Here is a 16254-nt window from a genome sequence, read left to right as displayed (position 1 = left end):
ACTCCTACTTTAAACTTCCTTACAGTATAATACCAATCAAATTCTCTTTAGGTGTGAGAAGGAAATAGTAGCTTGTTGCTCTTTCTCCATGACTAATAAGTAGGTGTTTATAGCAAGAAACAAACAAAACAAAACAAAACAAAAACCCCAAAAAACAGAACATGTAGAAGGAGAAACTATTATAAAAACTATAAAAAGTATTATATTTGGCAAATTTAAGACGGCACTATGGGGGAAGAGAGAATGTATGTCTGATTTTTAGCCCTGGATATTTTTCTGTGTGGTGGGGAGGTTGACAGGTGGTTATGTAACTTAGGAAGTTGTTATATAATTGATAGTTTACACAGAGAAGTTTTCGTAGATCTATTTCCCTATTTTCCCTAATCAACAACAAAAGTCCTCCACACCACTGCTTTAAGGAGGGTGGAAAAACTGTTTTCCAGTTTTATTCATGTTTTCAAACTAACTATTATTTATGTTTAAAGTCGCATTTATTAATGACTTCAAATTCTGTTACCCTAATGGAATTTAGCATCTGTATTTTTCTCACTTTGACCCCTGAGGAGGTATCTGTAGCCTGCCTTACTGCCTCTATCCCCCAAGGTTCCTCTGCCGGTGCAACAGTCACAGGTACTTCTGGGCCTCATGGAGTGTAATAGAGTGAAGAGTGTATGGATGCTGCCGCCAGACCTCCTAGTTCTCTGAAATTAGTCATAATCAGGAAGGAATGATGTACTCCATACTGCAATGGGTTACTCTTAGGGCAAAGTCTTTTCTAAGCTGTTGTCAATCTTGGAGTACTTCCATGGATCTAACTTTTTTTTTTTAAAAGATCTATTTATTTATTTGAGAGAGAGCACACACGCCTTGAGGAAAGGAGCAGAGGAAGAGGGAGAGAATCTCAAGCATACTCCCAGCTGAGTGCGGAGCCCGATGGGGGGCTCTGTCCCATGACCCTGAGATCATGACTTGAGCTAAAATCAAGAGATGCTTAACCGACTAAGCCATCCAGGGGCTCCTCCATGAATCGAACTTGCATAACTGTGCTAATGGCCTCACGGCTGAGGGCACAGGCTTTGGAGTTAGACTGCCTTAGCTTTCAAATCTCATTTCTCTTCTGTTTATTCACTGCCTAATTTCCAGCAAGTTATCTGCCTTTTTCTGAGAAGTTATCTCATCTGTAAAATGGGGATAATTATAACATATCCTTCATAGGAAATCAGAAAGGAGTAAAGGGCTGTAGGGGGAAAAAAAGTTGTATAAAGGAAAAATACACAGCTAAAAGAAGAGTTTCTGGTGCATTTTAAATATGAGAATTAGTTGAAAGTCTACCAAGAAGTTTACATTTCCTACCATGTTCAGCTTCCCAATCCTACTTTTACATTTGGCAATACTATGCTACATCAGGGAATGTAGCCTAAAGTATTAGAATGGAAAATAGTGAAATAGGGAAGAACAAATCTCATGGCAGAAGTAACCTTTATATTTGCATGAAAAAATTCTAAGTAAGAAATCAAGGTTGGGGAAAAAATACCAACAGGGAGAAAGAAATAGAAAAATATCATCTGACACCTGATAAGATGATATAAACTGTCCTTGTCATGTTCTATTTGAGGCAGTCCATATGACTGGCTTATCATAGTCTCAATGAAAACCAATTCCTTGTCTGTATACTGGGTGGACTTTCTTTACCATAAAATAAGACCCTGATGAAGGAGATAAAGTGAGTTTGATCATATAACCATTATTGATACATGGTATTCCTCATTAAAGGCACAAGCTCACTCTTTGTGGAGCTATGATTTTTATGTTACTCTCTGAGACCAATCACCAAATGAATACATGATTAACTATACCCCACTTTCTCAGTATTTAGCATTGATCTATCAGAGTTTTAACAATGAAAATATTTTTCACCTACTTCATGTTGAAATTGAACTACATATCCACACAAAAGTGTCTTCTCCTCCACATTCTTTTGGTAGAGAAACTGTTCTCAGTTATAGGTAACCTGGTGATTTACATATTTCATGAAATTTAGTGACTTTTTCTTCTGAACAAGAAAAAATAGCATCTTTGATCAAATTCTGGACTTCACTGTCACAGGGCATGAGACTGAAAGAAGACATGGGTTTCCAAGAGCAGAAAATAGTCAAGTCCATCAAAATCATGACATCAGAACTGGAAGTCTCCTCAATCATCTTCCGAAATAGAAAAGTTATGCCTCTTTTAATTAGGAGAGTTCTGCTCCAGCGGTTTTATACATTTTAACAAGGTGAGGACCAATGCCAAGCCACTTCCTCGCATCACCCCATAATGGAAACTCATACCCTCTCAAGTCTCTCCTTCTCTGACCACCTCCAGTCTTGGAGTATTGGCCCCCTCCACCAATACAACAGTTTGAAAGTTTAAGACTATCAAAATCCAGTCCTTCTCTTTAAAGTTAAAGAAAGCAAAGGCCAGAAGGAATAAAAACATTTTCTGAGGCAACATAGTGATTTGGAAGTTGAGACTGTAATTTAGGTTTCTGGCCTTCCTGTTTTGAGTTTTGTAGAATAGTCTTTGTTACTTTAAGTAACAGACCATGAGTTGGTGTCTGCTTAAAGTCTTCCTCAAGTTTTTAAATGATTATATTCTTATGAGTATAGAGGAGTAAGCCACTGAACTGTATAAGAAATTGATTCCAAGCAGATGCAGTTTTATACTTACTCTTGTGTTGTTTCTTTCAGCTTTAAGTTCAGAAATTTCTTCTTCCTTTTCTAGAAGTTGCTCCCTACAGGCATTTAATTCTTTTGTCAGAGCAGCAAATTCCTGAAAAGGGAATAAAAATATTTGAAGACATATTTCAATATTTAAAAAAAAATTTTTCAACGGGAATAAAAAAATCAAGATATAATTTGAATGTAAAAAATGGGAATAATGAATTTTCAATGACTGGCCTCTATATATATTGCTGTTGTTAAATTAATTTGATTTCAATGTTGAGAAAATGCTACCCTATGATATTTAACATTTATATTTTATTGTAATATGCTGCTTTGGTGAGTGAATATACTATGTTTCAAAATGTATCAGATACAGCACATTGAAATTAACATCACTATGGTGATACACTAATAATACAGAATGATTTAGTTTTGGCTAATTTTGTGAACAACTCCAAAAATCTTATACTTTCATTTCTATACAGCAATGTTCAAACTAAGTCATCAGAAAACAAACACGAAACAAAATAAAACCACTACCAACAACAACCACAAAATATGCTACTAAACATGCTATTCAGGGATTAAGAAGTTCATTTGTATGTTAACAAGATAAAGCAAATGTTCCTCTTACAAAATAATAAGTAACTAAGAGTTAATAACATCATCCAGCAAATTATTAATTTATGCTTGTTCTGTCCTTTTCTCTGAAACATAAACTCCATGTGAATTGGGATTTTGTCTGACTTCATTGCCACACTCTCAATGTCTAAAACATAGTGGTTGCTCAACAGTATTCAATTTCTATAAATGAAAATGGATTAAATGTTGCTAGAAAAAAAATATTGAGGGTACTGGAGTAATCCTCTCTCCACGTGACAAATGACAATTTGGATTCTTCAATGGCCTCCCCAAAATAAGATCCGAAATTGTATGATCTGCGTGTTTTTACCTTGAAGCAGAGAGTTTAGACACAGTGCAGATTACATAAAAAGAAAATCAAGAAACTTAATTCAATTATTCGGCTACTCTAACTTATAAGCAAATACTATTTTAAAATGATTTTGAAAAATAGTAAATAGGCCCATGATTATCATTAAATCATTAAATCATTAAAATTGATTCTCAGTAATAAAACTGATGCTTGTCAAATATTTAAATATTTGGGAAAACAGTTCCATGCTGAGAAGGCACTGTCAGAAGATGAAAAATAAAAATGAAAATCAGGGAGACAGTTATGGTTAACCTAAACTCTACAAAGGGAAATACAGCCAAAAGTAAATGAATATGATGATTATGCAAAGCTGGGAAAGGTTTAGGGTTTATATTTTTGTTTGCTTCAAACCACTTATTTTGCTGAGTTTCTCTTTGAGTGGCTTTAGACCAAGTGGGTACTTCAAAGACCTCAGAGTAACTTGGAGCTTAGAATCAAGATGAAATAGTTCATTGTTACATTTAGGCTGGCATTACAGATAAATGTTTTCTCCCCTGATTGCTGCCTGCTTAAATGCTGTTGATAGTCTCTGGGCTTTCTATTTTAGTGGAGAATGGATATAAGCAACAAGTAGAAAACAATGAATATTTCCATAAAAAGACCAAAACTTTATAAAAACAGCATAATTTTGATGGACAAAAGAAAATGACGATGCCACATTACATGCTTTAACATAAAGGCCTTTAGAAGTAATCCTATACTTATTAAGATTATTAAACAAACTATAAATTAAATCTCTATTTAACATCAGACCACTTTTAAGAAACTTATATCTAGGTTTATTTTTCTAGAGATTTAGCTTTTGATCTATAGAAAGATAAAATATCAGAAGGAAATATTTCTGAATTTTAACATGCGGTATTTCCAGGTACTAAAATAATAAGTGAGCTTTGGTTTGGTTTGGTTTGGTTTGGTTTTGCTTCCTCCTATGTATTTTTATCATCAAAACTCTCTACAATGGAGAAATATGCTTTTTATGTTTAGAAAACAGAAAATACAAATCTGTAAGTGCACTGAGCAATCATATATTCAAAACTGAGGATAGAAATTGGTCATGATGTTACTGGTGCTAGATGACCTTGGATTTATTATCGTGGAACTGAATCTAAGCAAGCTATTTGGTGTCTCTATGTATTAAGATTAATTTTAAATTTATTAACTTCTTAGAAAATTTCAGGCACTACTTTGAAGTTCCTTATCTTATCTTGCTCTCTAAATAACCAGTGGGTGAGTCTCATTCCCTTTTGATGGCCGAGGAAACTGAAATATTAAGACTCAAACCCAAGTTCATTAAGTTCACAGCCCATACAGAGTTAGACTGTGAACATTGCTTTCCAGACCACTCATCTAGTAGTGATTTTTCTCTATTCCATGTGACCCTAGCTGTTCATCAGGTTTATATGATTCAGATTTGAAGTGCATTTAGCAGTCCTTTTTTTTACCCTTATCTGAGGAATTAGATAACCATTACTTATAATTACCCGTATTAACATTCCTAATTAGTCCAAAGGAAGTAGGGGAACTAAGAGGCCCAAGGCAAAGTATACCTTCCATGCACAGCAACATGAATTAGACAAGCACATTCTGTGTATCCGGGACTGCAGTAGAGGCAGATGCCTCATATAGAGCTAACCATCAAATGTTTTTACATTTTCCCTCTGACATTTCTCTCTGCTGTATCTACTGTCAAAATGAATGGAGTTTTATATATCGTTTATGAGATGATAATGACACCAATTATAATTAACATATTGGTTCAGCCCTTATAATATGCCAGGTTCTCTGCTAGGCAATTTATATTGATTATCTCATTAATCATAATAAAACTGCAACAAAATACTAGAATATCACTAAATAAAACTATACACTCATGTAATCCAGCAAACCCACTCCTTAGCATTTACCCAAAGGAGTCAAAAAAGATATGTCCACACAAAAACATACACATGGATGTTTATAATGGATTTATTCATAACTGCCAAAACTTGAAAGCAACCAAGATGCCTTTCAGTAGGTGAATGGATAAACTCTGGTTCATCCATACAGTAGAATATCATTCAATGCTAAAAAGAAACAAGCTATCAAGACAGGAAAAGACATGGAGGAAACTTAATTGCATACTGCTAAGTGAAAAAAGCCATTCTAGAAAGGCTAGGTACTGTATGATTTCAAGCACATGATAAAGGCAAAACTGTAGAGATCAGTCAGTGATAGGGGTTAGGTTGGGGGAGAGGGACGAATAGGTAGAACAAAGATTTTTAGGGCAGTGAAACTACTTTGCATGGAGTAATGTTGGATACATGTCATTATATATTTGTCTAAACCCACAGCAGAATGTATGACACCAAGAGCAAAATAATTATCCAGGGTAATGTATACTGTGGACTTCAGGTGGTGATGGGGTTCATCTATTGTATTGGACACTTTGATGGGGGAATGCTGAAAATAGGGGAGGATGCACATGTGTGGGGGAAGAAGGTATATGGGAAATCTCTGTACATGTCCCTCAATTTTGCTAAAAACCTAAAACTGCTGGAAGAATATAGTCTTAAAAACAAGTCTCACTGAGGCCTAGAGAGGTTAAGAAATTCACCAATGTTAGACAGTCACTCAGTGGTATAGGTGATGACAATTTTTTGTTTTTCCCTCTTGACCATAGGCTTTCCTTTTCTAATTTGTCCTGCTTTCAGTGATTGTAAAATGACAGAGAGATTTTCAGAAGCTGAAGACAGCAAAGACAAATGTTAGAAGACAACTTCTTTCATATTCCACCACACCCGAATTCACTATAGGAAGAGCTGAGCTTGCTTAGAGTCCCCGACAGGAGTAGTAGAACAGTTACCAACCACAAGCAATATTCAACAACTTTTCAGACCAATCATTTGGTTTCCCAAATGCAGTCTGCCAAAATTCCTACTTCTCCCCAGAACCAAAATGACCTTCCCTACTCTCTTTTTTTCTTGGAATTTTAAAGAACAGTCAAGACACAAAGTGGCACACCAAGTAATCTCAGACCAAGGGGAATGTACTGCTCTTTCTTGACATGTACTCAAGTACCTACCACACTCTCTCTCTCTCCTATGAGCACTCCTGTGTACTGACATCATCCTAAGTGCTAGGGAGATGACAATAAAGGAAGCAAGCTAAAGTTTTTGCTCTCAATATGTTTATACACATTCAGGCATTCACCATTTAAGCAACATTTACTCAAGTGAATCATTTCTAGCTATATCACCCTCAAAAGTAATTCAGCTCACCATGTAGATTAGTTACTTTAAAATGTAATGAAAAGCAAAAAATAAACTACTGGGACTACATCAAAATGAAAAAGCTTCTGCACAGCAAAAGAAACAACCAACAAACCTAAAAGACAACCAACCAAATGGGAGAAGATACTTGCAAATGACATATCCAATAAAGGGTGAGTGTCCAAAATATGAAGTACTTTTACAACTCAACACCCAATAAACAAATAATCCAATTTAAAAGTGGGCAGAGGATATGAACAGACATTTCTCCAAAGAAGACACCCAGATGGCCAGCAGACACATAAAAAGATGCTCAACATCATTCATTATCAGGGATACACCAATCAAACCCACAATGAGATATCACCTCACAACTGTCAGAATGGATAGATTAAAAACTCAAGAAACAACAAGTGTTGGTGAGGATGTGGAGAAAAAAGCAACACTTCTGTGCACTGTTGGTGTGAATGCAAACTAGTATGGCCACTGTGAAAGACAATATAGAGGTTCCTCAAAGAATTAAAAACAGTACTACCATAGGATCCCATATCACACTACCAGGTATTCACCCTAAGAATACAAAAACACTAATTTGAAGGGACATATGCACCCTCATGGTTATTGCAGCATTACTTACAAAAGCCAAACTATGGAATCTGTCCAAGTGTTCATCAATAGAGGAATGGATAAAGAAGGTGTGCTGTATGTGTGTATGTGTGTATATATGCATGTATGTGTGTGTGTGTGTGTAATGGAATTTTATTCAGCCACGAAAAAGAATGAAATCTTGCCATTTGCAACAACATGGATGGACCTAGAGTATAATGTTAACCAAAATTAACCAATCAAAGAATGATAAATAATGAATGACTTCACTCATATGTGGAGTTTAAGAAACAAAACAGTGAACAAAGGGGAAATAAAAAAGAAACTAACCAGGAAACAGACTCTTAACTAGAGAGAACAAACTGATGGTTACCAGAGGGGAGACTGGGTGGAGAGGGATAGGTGAAACAGATGAAGGGATTAAGAGTACACATTGGGGCACCTGGGTGGCTCAGTGGGTTAAGCCGCTGCCTTGGGCTCAGTTCATGATCTCGGGGTCCCGGGATCGAGTCCTGCATCAGGCTCTCTGCTCAGCAGGGAGCCTGCTTCCTCCTCTCTCTCTCTGCCTGCCTCTCTGCCTACTTGTGATCTCTCTCTGTCAAATAAATAAATAAAATCTTTAAAAAAAAAAAAGAGTACACTTATCCTGATGAACACTAATATATGCAACTATTAAATTACTATACTATACACTTGAAACTAGTACCACACTGTATATTAACTACACTGTAATTTAAATAAACATAGCCAAGCAAAACCATAATTTATATATATATATATATATATATATATATATAGAGAGAGAGAGAGAGAGAGAGAGAGAAGTTTTTTTGGTTAGTAACTTAAAAAATTTTAAAGTATCACTTCTTACACCAAACACAAGTCATCTAATTTCTGTACATCCCTAATTCTAATTTACAAATCTTATTTAAAAAAAAAAAAAACTTGATTAAAGGACATTGACTAACTCTATGGGCATGCCTGGGTGGCTTCATCAGTTATGTCTAACTCTTGGTTTTGCCTCAGGTCATGATCTCATGGGTCCTGTGTAGGGCTCCACATTCAGCGGGGAGTCTGCTTGAGATTCTCTCTCTCTGTCTCTCTCTCCACTTACTGGTGCATGCAAGCCTGCTCTGTCTCTCTCAAATAAATAAATAAATCTTAAAAAAAAGAGAGAGAGGGAGGGAGATTAACTAATTCTAGCAAAGCCCGGACTGGTCCCCATCTCCCATAGGCCTGTCAGATCCCCAGAGCAGAGGTAACCTGCCTTGGTATCTTGAAAGTGGTTTTGCCTGTGCTTGCTGACATCAGAGCTAAGGATAAACTTGAGTAATTCAAGTGTCTGAGTTACTTATATTTAAAAAAAATAGCCCTTGCGGTAGTGAGTTGCTTTCAATTGGTTTCACGCAAAGAAGCTTCTCTAATCTTGATTCCTGTATGTATTAAAAGTGAAGGCTACAAAGGCGAGATACAAATTCCCTCAGTTTCTGCACCTGATTACATTCTATTGGAGTAACCTGGACAGGAGGATAGTGTTTAGACTCAGAGCTTCCTCTGGCCATCATTTCTCTTCCCTTCTCCTCATGCTTCCTTTTACCTGGTAACTCATCACAGCCTACTAGGTTGTCCATCTTCAAACAGATGCAAAACATTCTACTTTTACATATGTTCATCTTGAGATGCATTTTCTGTTTAATATTAAATACAGGACTGAAATAGACCGCTAACTTCTCTGACTCATTTCAGGTTGGTGCGCTGACTTGAGGGGCTTTATTTGGAAAAAGAGAAAGGACATATTTTCTCATTAACTGAATGTTGGAAAGGCCTTGATTTAGTAGGTGAATCCTCACCTCAGAAAAGCAGGTCAGGAGAAGCTGCATGACAAAAGGGAAATTCAACCTTTTAATTTAAAGTCACTGACACCAGGCAGCAGTCTCCAGAGTAATCTCTGACAATCCATTCATCATAATTACAATTTTAACACTCTTTACCTTCCAATTAAACCTGCGTTCTCTAATCTTGTGGGCCACTTTATTAATTAGCTGGTGATGGTCTTATTTCTGCACTTTATCTGAGTACATATTGGCTGAAAAACCGTTAGGTGCAAACCAATCTGAGAGAGAAGAGAAAAAATAAAGGGTGAGCTGGAATTCAGCTTCACTTAAGCACCACCAACAACCTCACCAACCACAAAAAAAGCATCTTTTAAGTTTATTCTCGAACCATCTAACATTTGTACAAATCAAAAATAGCTCTGAGGAAAGCATATGGCATGGAAGCATGCTGATTTGACCATCTAGCATTTAAATTAGACAAAATTAACGACTTCAAAATGTTTTTATAATGACTTCCTTAGGCTGTACCCCCAATTTACGATATTTTGGTGTCTCCTCTTTTGAAAATTGAAAACTCTTCTAGCAATTCTATTTGTAATCCTCAGTGGAAAGCTTTGTCTTTTAAATCTACATGTCTTTGAATATAATTACACGTAAATTTACATGTATAATGATCTATAACTCCTTTCCTATACCATAGGACGTATTTTCTATTAATAACAGAAATATTACATTGAAGAGATGAAGACAAAAAAACAGAAAGTCTTTGCAATCCCTATCAAAATATCATCCCTTTTTTTTCAAAGGAACGGAACAAATAATCCTAAAATCTTTATGGAACCAGAAAAGACCCCAAATAGCCAGAGGAATGCTGAAAAAAAAAGCCAAAGTTGGTGGCCTCACAATTCCAGACTTCAAGCTCCATTACAAAGCTGTTATCATGAAGACGGTATGGTACTGGCACAAAAACAGATACACAGAGCAATGGGACAGAATAGAGAGCCCATAAATAGACCCTGAACTCTATGGTCAACTAATATTCAACAAAGCAGGAAAGAATATCCAATGGAAAAAAGACAGTCTCTTCAACAAATGGGCTGGGAAAACTGGACAGCCACATGCAGAAGAATGAAACTGAACAATTTCCTTACACCACACACAAAAATAGACTCCAAATGGATGAAAGACTTCAATGTGAGGCTGGAATCCATCAGAATCCTTGAGGAGAACACAGGCAGCAACCTCTTCAACCTCAGCCACAGCAACTTCTTCCTAGAAACATCACCAAAGCAAGGGAACCAAGGGCAAAAATGAACTATTGGGACTTCATCTGTATATGACATATCAGATAAAGGGCTAGTATCCAAAATCTATAAAGAACTTATCAAACCCAACACCCAAAGAATAAATAATCCAATCAAGAAATGGGCAGAAGACATGAACAAACATTTCTGCAATGAAGACATCCAGATGGTCAACGGACACATGAAAAAGTACTCAACATCACTCTGCATCAGGGAAATACAAATCAAAACCACAATGATATACCACCTCACATCAGTCAGAATACACACACACACACACACACACACACACACACACAATGGAATACTATGCAGTCATCAAAAGAAATGAAATCTTGCTGTTTGCAACAATGTGAATGGAACTAGAGGGTATTATGCTGAGTGAAATAAGTCAATCAGAGAAAGACAATTATCATATAATCTGATATGAGGAATTTGAGAGACAGGGTAGGGGGTTGGGGAATAGGGAAGGAAAAATGAAACAAGAGGGGATCAGGAGGGAGACAAACCATTAAGAGACTCTTAATCTCACAAAACAAACTGAAGGTTGCTTGGGGTGGAGGGGTAGGGAGAGGGGTGGTTGGGTTATGAACATGGAGGAGGGTATGTGCTACGGTAAGTGCTCTGAAATGTGTGTAAGCCTAATGATTCACAGACCTGTACTCCTATTAATATATGTTAATAAAAAATGTCTTAATATATTCCTTAAATTTTATATACATACAAATCTCAGAATATCAGTTATAAATTCACAAGAGACTATAGAAATTCAGTTTGCAAATAAAAATCATGTGTTTTACACAAATTAATACCCCATCTCTCTCTGTATGTATATACATTTATTATTATTATTATTATTATTGCTACCTTATGTTATATAATCAAATGCAGTGTTAATGACCTCTGGTCTCATAATTGCCTCCTAGACTTGCATGAGCTCAGGAAAAGCTGTCATCCAAAATTACTGTGTGAAACAGCCATGTTTCATGGTCAGCCCTGGGCTAGATAGCTTGAAGGTAGAATCGCCTGCATAGCTAATACAATTTGACAGGCACAACTGGACTCTCAGAGTTTTCACAGAAATTGTTGAGTAAGGCTGCCCAATTTAAAAGGAAAATGAGATTTAGACTCCATGCAAATAATATTTTGTGCTCTCTTGATTTCTTATGTATCCATATTCCAATGAGAGAACCGTGTTGCCTTTTCCCTAAACTACATAAATAGTAAATTATGTTAATGTATTACAGTGACCTGAGAGATGTGAATCTGTTTAAAATCAAACATGCTATAAGAACCATGTTGGTTCTTATATGTAGATGGAGACACAGGTACTAGATAACTTTTGTTTTCTAAACAAAATGTAGATGGAGACACAGGTACTAGATAACTTTTGTTTTCTAAAATCTTGTAATCAAGGAAACTGGCATCATCTAAAAGGAGGTGTTTGTTGAAATCAAACATAGGTGCTGTCAAGCAGGCTCAGGCTGTCTAAGCATGAAACCATGCTCCTACCATGCCTCACCTATTACATTCCCACTGAAATGTTCCTATCTTATATCTTATCTCTACTCTGCTTTCTAGTCTTTAATCTGTCTACTATGTATAGCGCTGCCCCACATATCAGATATTCTTTAAAAGCTGTTAGAAATGATTCATCTTTGTCGTTGAATACTGGAGGACAGGCAACGCTATCATAGATTCATTGGGGACCTATTTTGAGGGAAGTATATTTTTCAATATCCCAAAATTGACTACTCTGTCTGCATTATGACTTCTGTGGGTCTTAGGTATTTGTGCTTTTGTGGGTCCTTTCTTTCATAAAAAGTATTAAAAGTTGTATTTTACTATTGTGCTGATATAAAAATAATATAAATCAGACTAGATAATATTCATTATTTCTTTTACTTTTTAAAGTAACTGGAACATCTGCATGGGCCCTAAGAATATTGTGAGCCCAAAGCCATGCTTCTGTATGCCTAATGTGTAAACTGGCCTTATCCTCTGCCTACTCATAGAAGTTATATGTGGCTTGGTTCAAACAGTACCAATTTCATAGTGAAAAAGAGCTAGGTTCATAAGTAGGCCAATAGCAATGAACATTTTAAGCCATAATTGTCTGTCTAGGCAATGTAGGTAGCAGTGCCTTTTTATTCGGATGGTGTGAGTAAAAATGATTTAATTAGTCCATATGATCCAACCAATGTGCTCCTTCATATTTGTCCAAAAGAATTGAAAGATTATGTCTACAAAAATCCCTGCATATGGAAGTTTATATTGACTTCATTCACAACTATCCAAACTTGGAAGCAACCAAGATGTCCTTCAATAGGTAAATGGATAAATTCCATCCAGACAATGGAATATTACTGAGTGCTAAGAAGAGATGTGCTATCAAGCCATGAATGGACATAGAGGAACCTGAAATACATATTATTAAGTGAAAGAAGCCATTCTGAATAGGCTACATAATGCACAATTCCAATCATATGATATTCTGGGGAAAAAGAAAAAAAAAAGCTGTGGAGACAGTAAACAACAAGACAAAACAAAACAAAACCAAGAACAGCAGTTGCCAGGGGTTGAGTCAGAGAGAGCTGGGATGAATAGACAGGGCATAGAGAATTTTGGGAGGGTAAAATACCCACTATTATATAGTAATAATAGATACATGTTATTATAAATTTTTTAAATCTATAGAATATTTAACACCAAGAGTGAACTATAATATAAGCTATGGACTTGGATGATACTGATGTGTCAATGTAGACTCATCAAAGGTACAAAATGTACCAGCTGATACGGGACATGGACAATGGGGGAGTCTACACGTGTTAGTAAGGGGGAGTCTATGCAAATCAATGTATCTCCCTCTCAATTTTGATGTGAATCCAAAACTGCTCTACAAAAATAAAATCTTAAAGTTAAAAAAAAATCAGATCATTAGTGCAAATGTGACTACTATAGGTCCTGGTTACAACAAAAGTCCAATAAATAATATGCACTCTAATTTTTGAGCTATCTATAGTCATTCCATATAATTTTGTTTTCTTCTAAGGCCAGTTTTCTTTATTAGGATAGTATATTTCATTAGGTGCTTCAGGAAGTCATGCAGATTTTCCTCCATTCATGGCAACTGAAATGTAACTTGAGAGTCCTACAACCAACTTAAATAAATTAGTTAAATAAATTTCATTGAGCTCCCTATTCTCCACAACACACACACACACACACACACTTTTATTTTAGAAGATCCTAATAATAAGGGACAGCAGGATTGTTCTCAAGAAGAAAGGATTCCTACGTATCATTAGCAGAAGAGCATGATGAAAAACGACTGACATTAACATGACACAGTAAAAATACTCAGCACATTTTTGTAAGAGAAAATGGTTTGTTGTGCCCATTTGCTCCTTGGCACAGAGTATATTCTTACTCTTCCATTAATTTGGTTAATATTACCTTAAACACATCAAATAACACTCTGTTCTCTTAAGCACAATATTAATGTCTACAAAGATAGCAACTATGAAGAAATTTTCTGGTCATCATAAAACTGTTCTTAAGAGCCCCCTAAAATGCAGGTGACCTCATCTGCTGTAATTCCCTCCACATCTCTCTCACTGCACCTATTGCCACTACTCTGGGGCTTACACAACACTCAGGATGTTGACTGGAGTCCAACGTGAAATTACAGGTTAAAACATATTTGAGGAGTTTTCAGTGAACCCTTGTGCTGGTTGCTATGAGATGTTGTTTGAGAGCAGACTAGTTGCCAGAAGTCTGGCCAGAACTCAGGGTTACAGCCTAAAGCCTTTTAGAGATTTCCTGACTCAGGTGAGCAGAATGGACCATGCTAAGACCATTCCCTCTTGGGTGCTGGCTCTAAGTTTGAGTAGCTTTCCAAATCCTAACTTTGAGTAGCTTCTCTAACTCCCAAACCTTGTGGTCCCTCTGCATATTATTACTGAAATGACAAAGACAAATTCAATGAGCTAGAACCAAGACAGAAGACAAAGCCCACGAATCCTTTCTGTTTAACCTGCTCCAGCTCCCCCTGTACTTTTCCCTGAACAGGAAAAGCCCTCACACCTGATCTTACTATATCAGATACATGAGAAAAGAGAGAGGAAGATCATCAGAAAGAAACCTTCACATAGGAACCAAACCTTTTAGTTCTCTAACCCAATTAATGAGCTTGTCCTTGAGCTTGACTCATTCTTATGGAAAGAGAGGGAATGAGTCTTTTATTCCTACCAATGTCCAAAAGACACTTTTTTGCTCATTTAATGCTTGAAAATAATTTGGAAATTTATTTATAAATTTATTTTTAAATTTAAAACTCAATATTCTAAGCACGTTAGTAAAATCACCTGGCCCAGTAAGCATTGTAGCTAAAGCATGTCAGGGCTGAGTCATTGCCAACCGACAACTCTGTTGGCAGGAAAAGCCAATTTTCAACAGCTCTGACGGTGTAAAGCAGGAGGCATGTTTGACAAGATGCTGCGTATTAATTTAAAAGCCTTTAGCATCTGGTTAGGTAACACCTGCTGTGGTGAACACTCCCAGGCACACAAAATAGCATTCAGGCTGAATATTTAAATCTCCCTACATGGCCCAACAAAGCTCTAACTCTAAACAAAACAAAACTAAATCATGTCTCTAATCAACAGAGTTATAATTATATAGCCAAAAATATTTGGGCTATGACATTGTTTGCTATTCATGGAGTTAAAACGCTCTAGTGGGTGCCCTAGAAGTTATTAAGGATATTAAAACATATTGTCCTGCCATGGAAAATTTTACTGTGTGCAGCATTTAGAAGAGGAATGCAGCTCAGAGAATAACACTCTGTGTCCTATTATGCTGTATTAGTATAAAAGTAAAGCAGAATTTGTCAGTAAGAAAGGGGAAGGAATAGCACCAAATAACAGAGAAAAACAAAGGGAAAGAAAAAGCTAGCATGGTCTTCTAAGCACTCTCTCTAAAAGGGAGTCAAGGCTGAAGGATCATGGTCATGGTGAGAAAAAGGGGAGAGACAAGTGTATGTGAGCTCTGGAATTGTCAGGACACACCATCGTGACATGGTGCCATTAAACGTTCAAATAATATAACACGTTCCGAGCCCATGGATACCAAGAAATACTCTTAGAATAATTCAATTTTCTGTGTTTTTTTTTTTTTTTTTTTTTTTTGCAGAGAAGAGACTTGCCCTTGTCAGCTCAGTTTGGATACCAGGACTGCTTGACAATTCCATTTCTCACCATAAATTAAAAGTTGATATTTTGGTTATTTCTTTATTGACCCCATAAAATATTACTGAATGCCTCATAAGCAGGAGCCTCTGTAATTTCTTTCAAAGGTTCTAGTGTACACAATGGTGAAGCAGACACGGTAAATAAAGGCAGCTGGAGCGATTACAAAACAATGTGATTCATGCTGTGATGGAGGCTATATCCAGGGTCCTCAGCATTCAACTAACCCCTGCAGGAAGTATGTGTATGGAGGAAGCATTTAAGATGACATGTGAGAAATGACGAAGAATTAGCCAGGCAAAAGGTATGC

The 16254-nt window shown here is 36.4% G+C and overlaps 1 protein-coding gene across 11 annotated transcripts in view; it reads right to left on the bottom strand.

Moving 5' to 3' along the window:
• Positions 1-16254, bottom strand: part of PPFIA2 (PTPRF interacting protein alpha 2) — a 493640-nt gene that overhangs the window by 202026 nt on the left and 275360 nt on the right. For all 11 annotated transcript variants that reach the window (XM_059402392.1, XM_059402391.1, XM_059402394.1 and 8 more), the window contains one exon: positions 2710-2811. In XM_059402392.1, coding sequence (XP_059258375.1) covers positions 2710-2811 — 102 coding nt within the window. The remainder of the gene's footprint in view (positions 1-2709; positions 2812-16254) is intronic.

This window comes from Mustela nigripes, chromosome 6 (genome assembly GCF_022355385.1).
Source record: "Mustela nigripes isolate SB6536 chromosome 6, MUSNIG.SB6536, whole genome shotgun sequence".
Taxonomy (NCBI): Eukaryota; Metazoa; Chordata; class Mammalia; order Carnivora; family Mustelidae; genus Mustela; species Mustela nigripes.
This window is presented reverse-complemented; position numbering and strand designations above follow the sequence as displayed.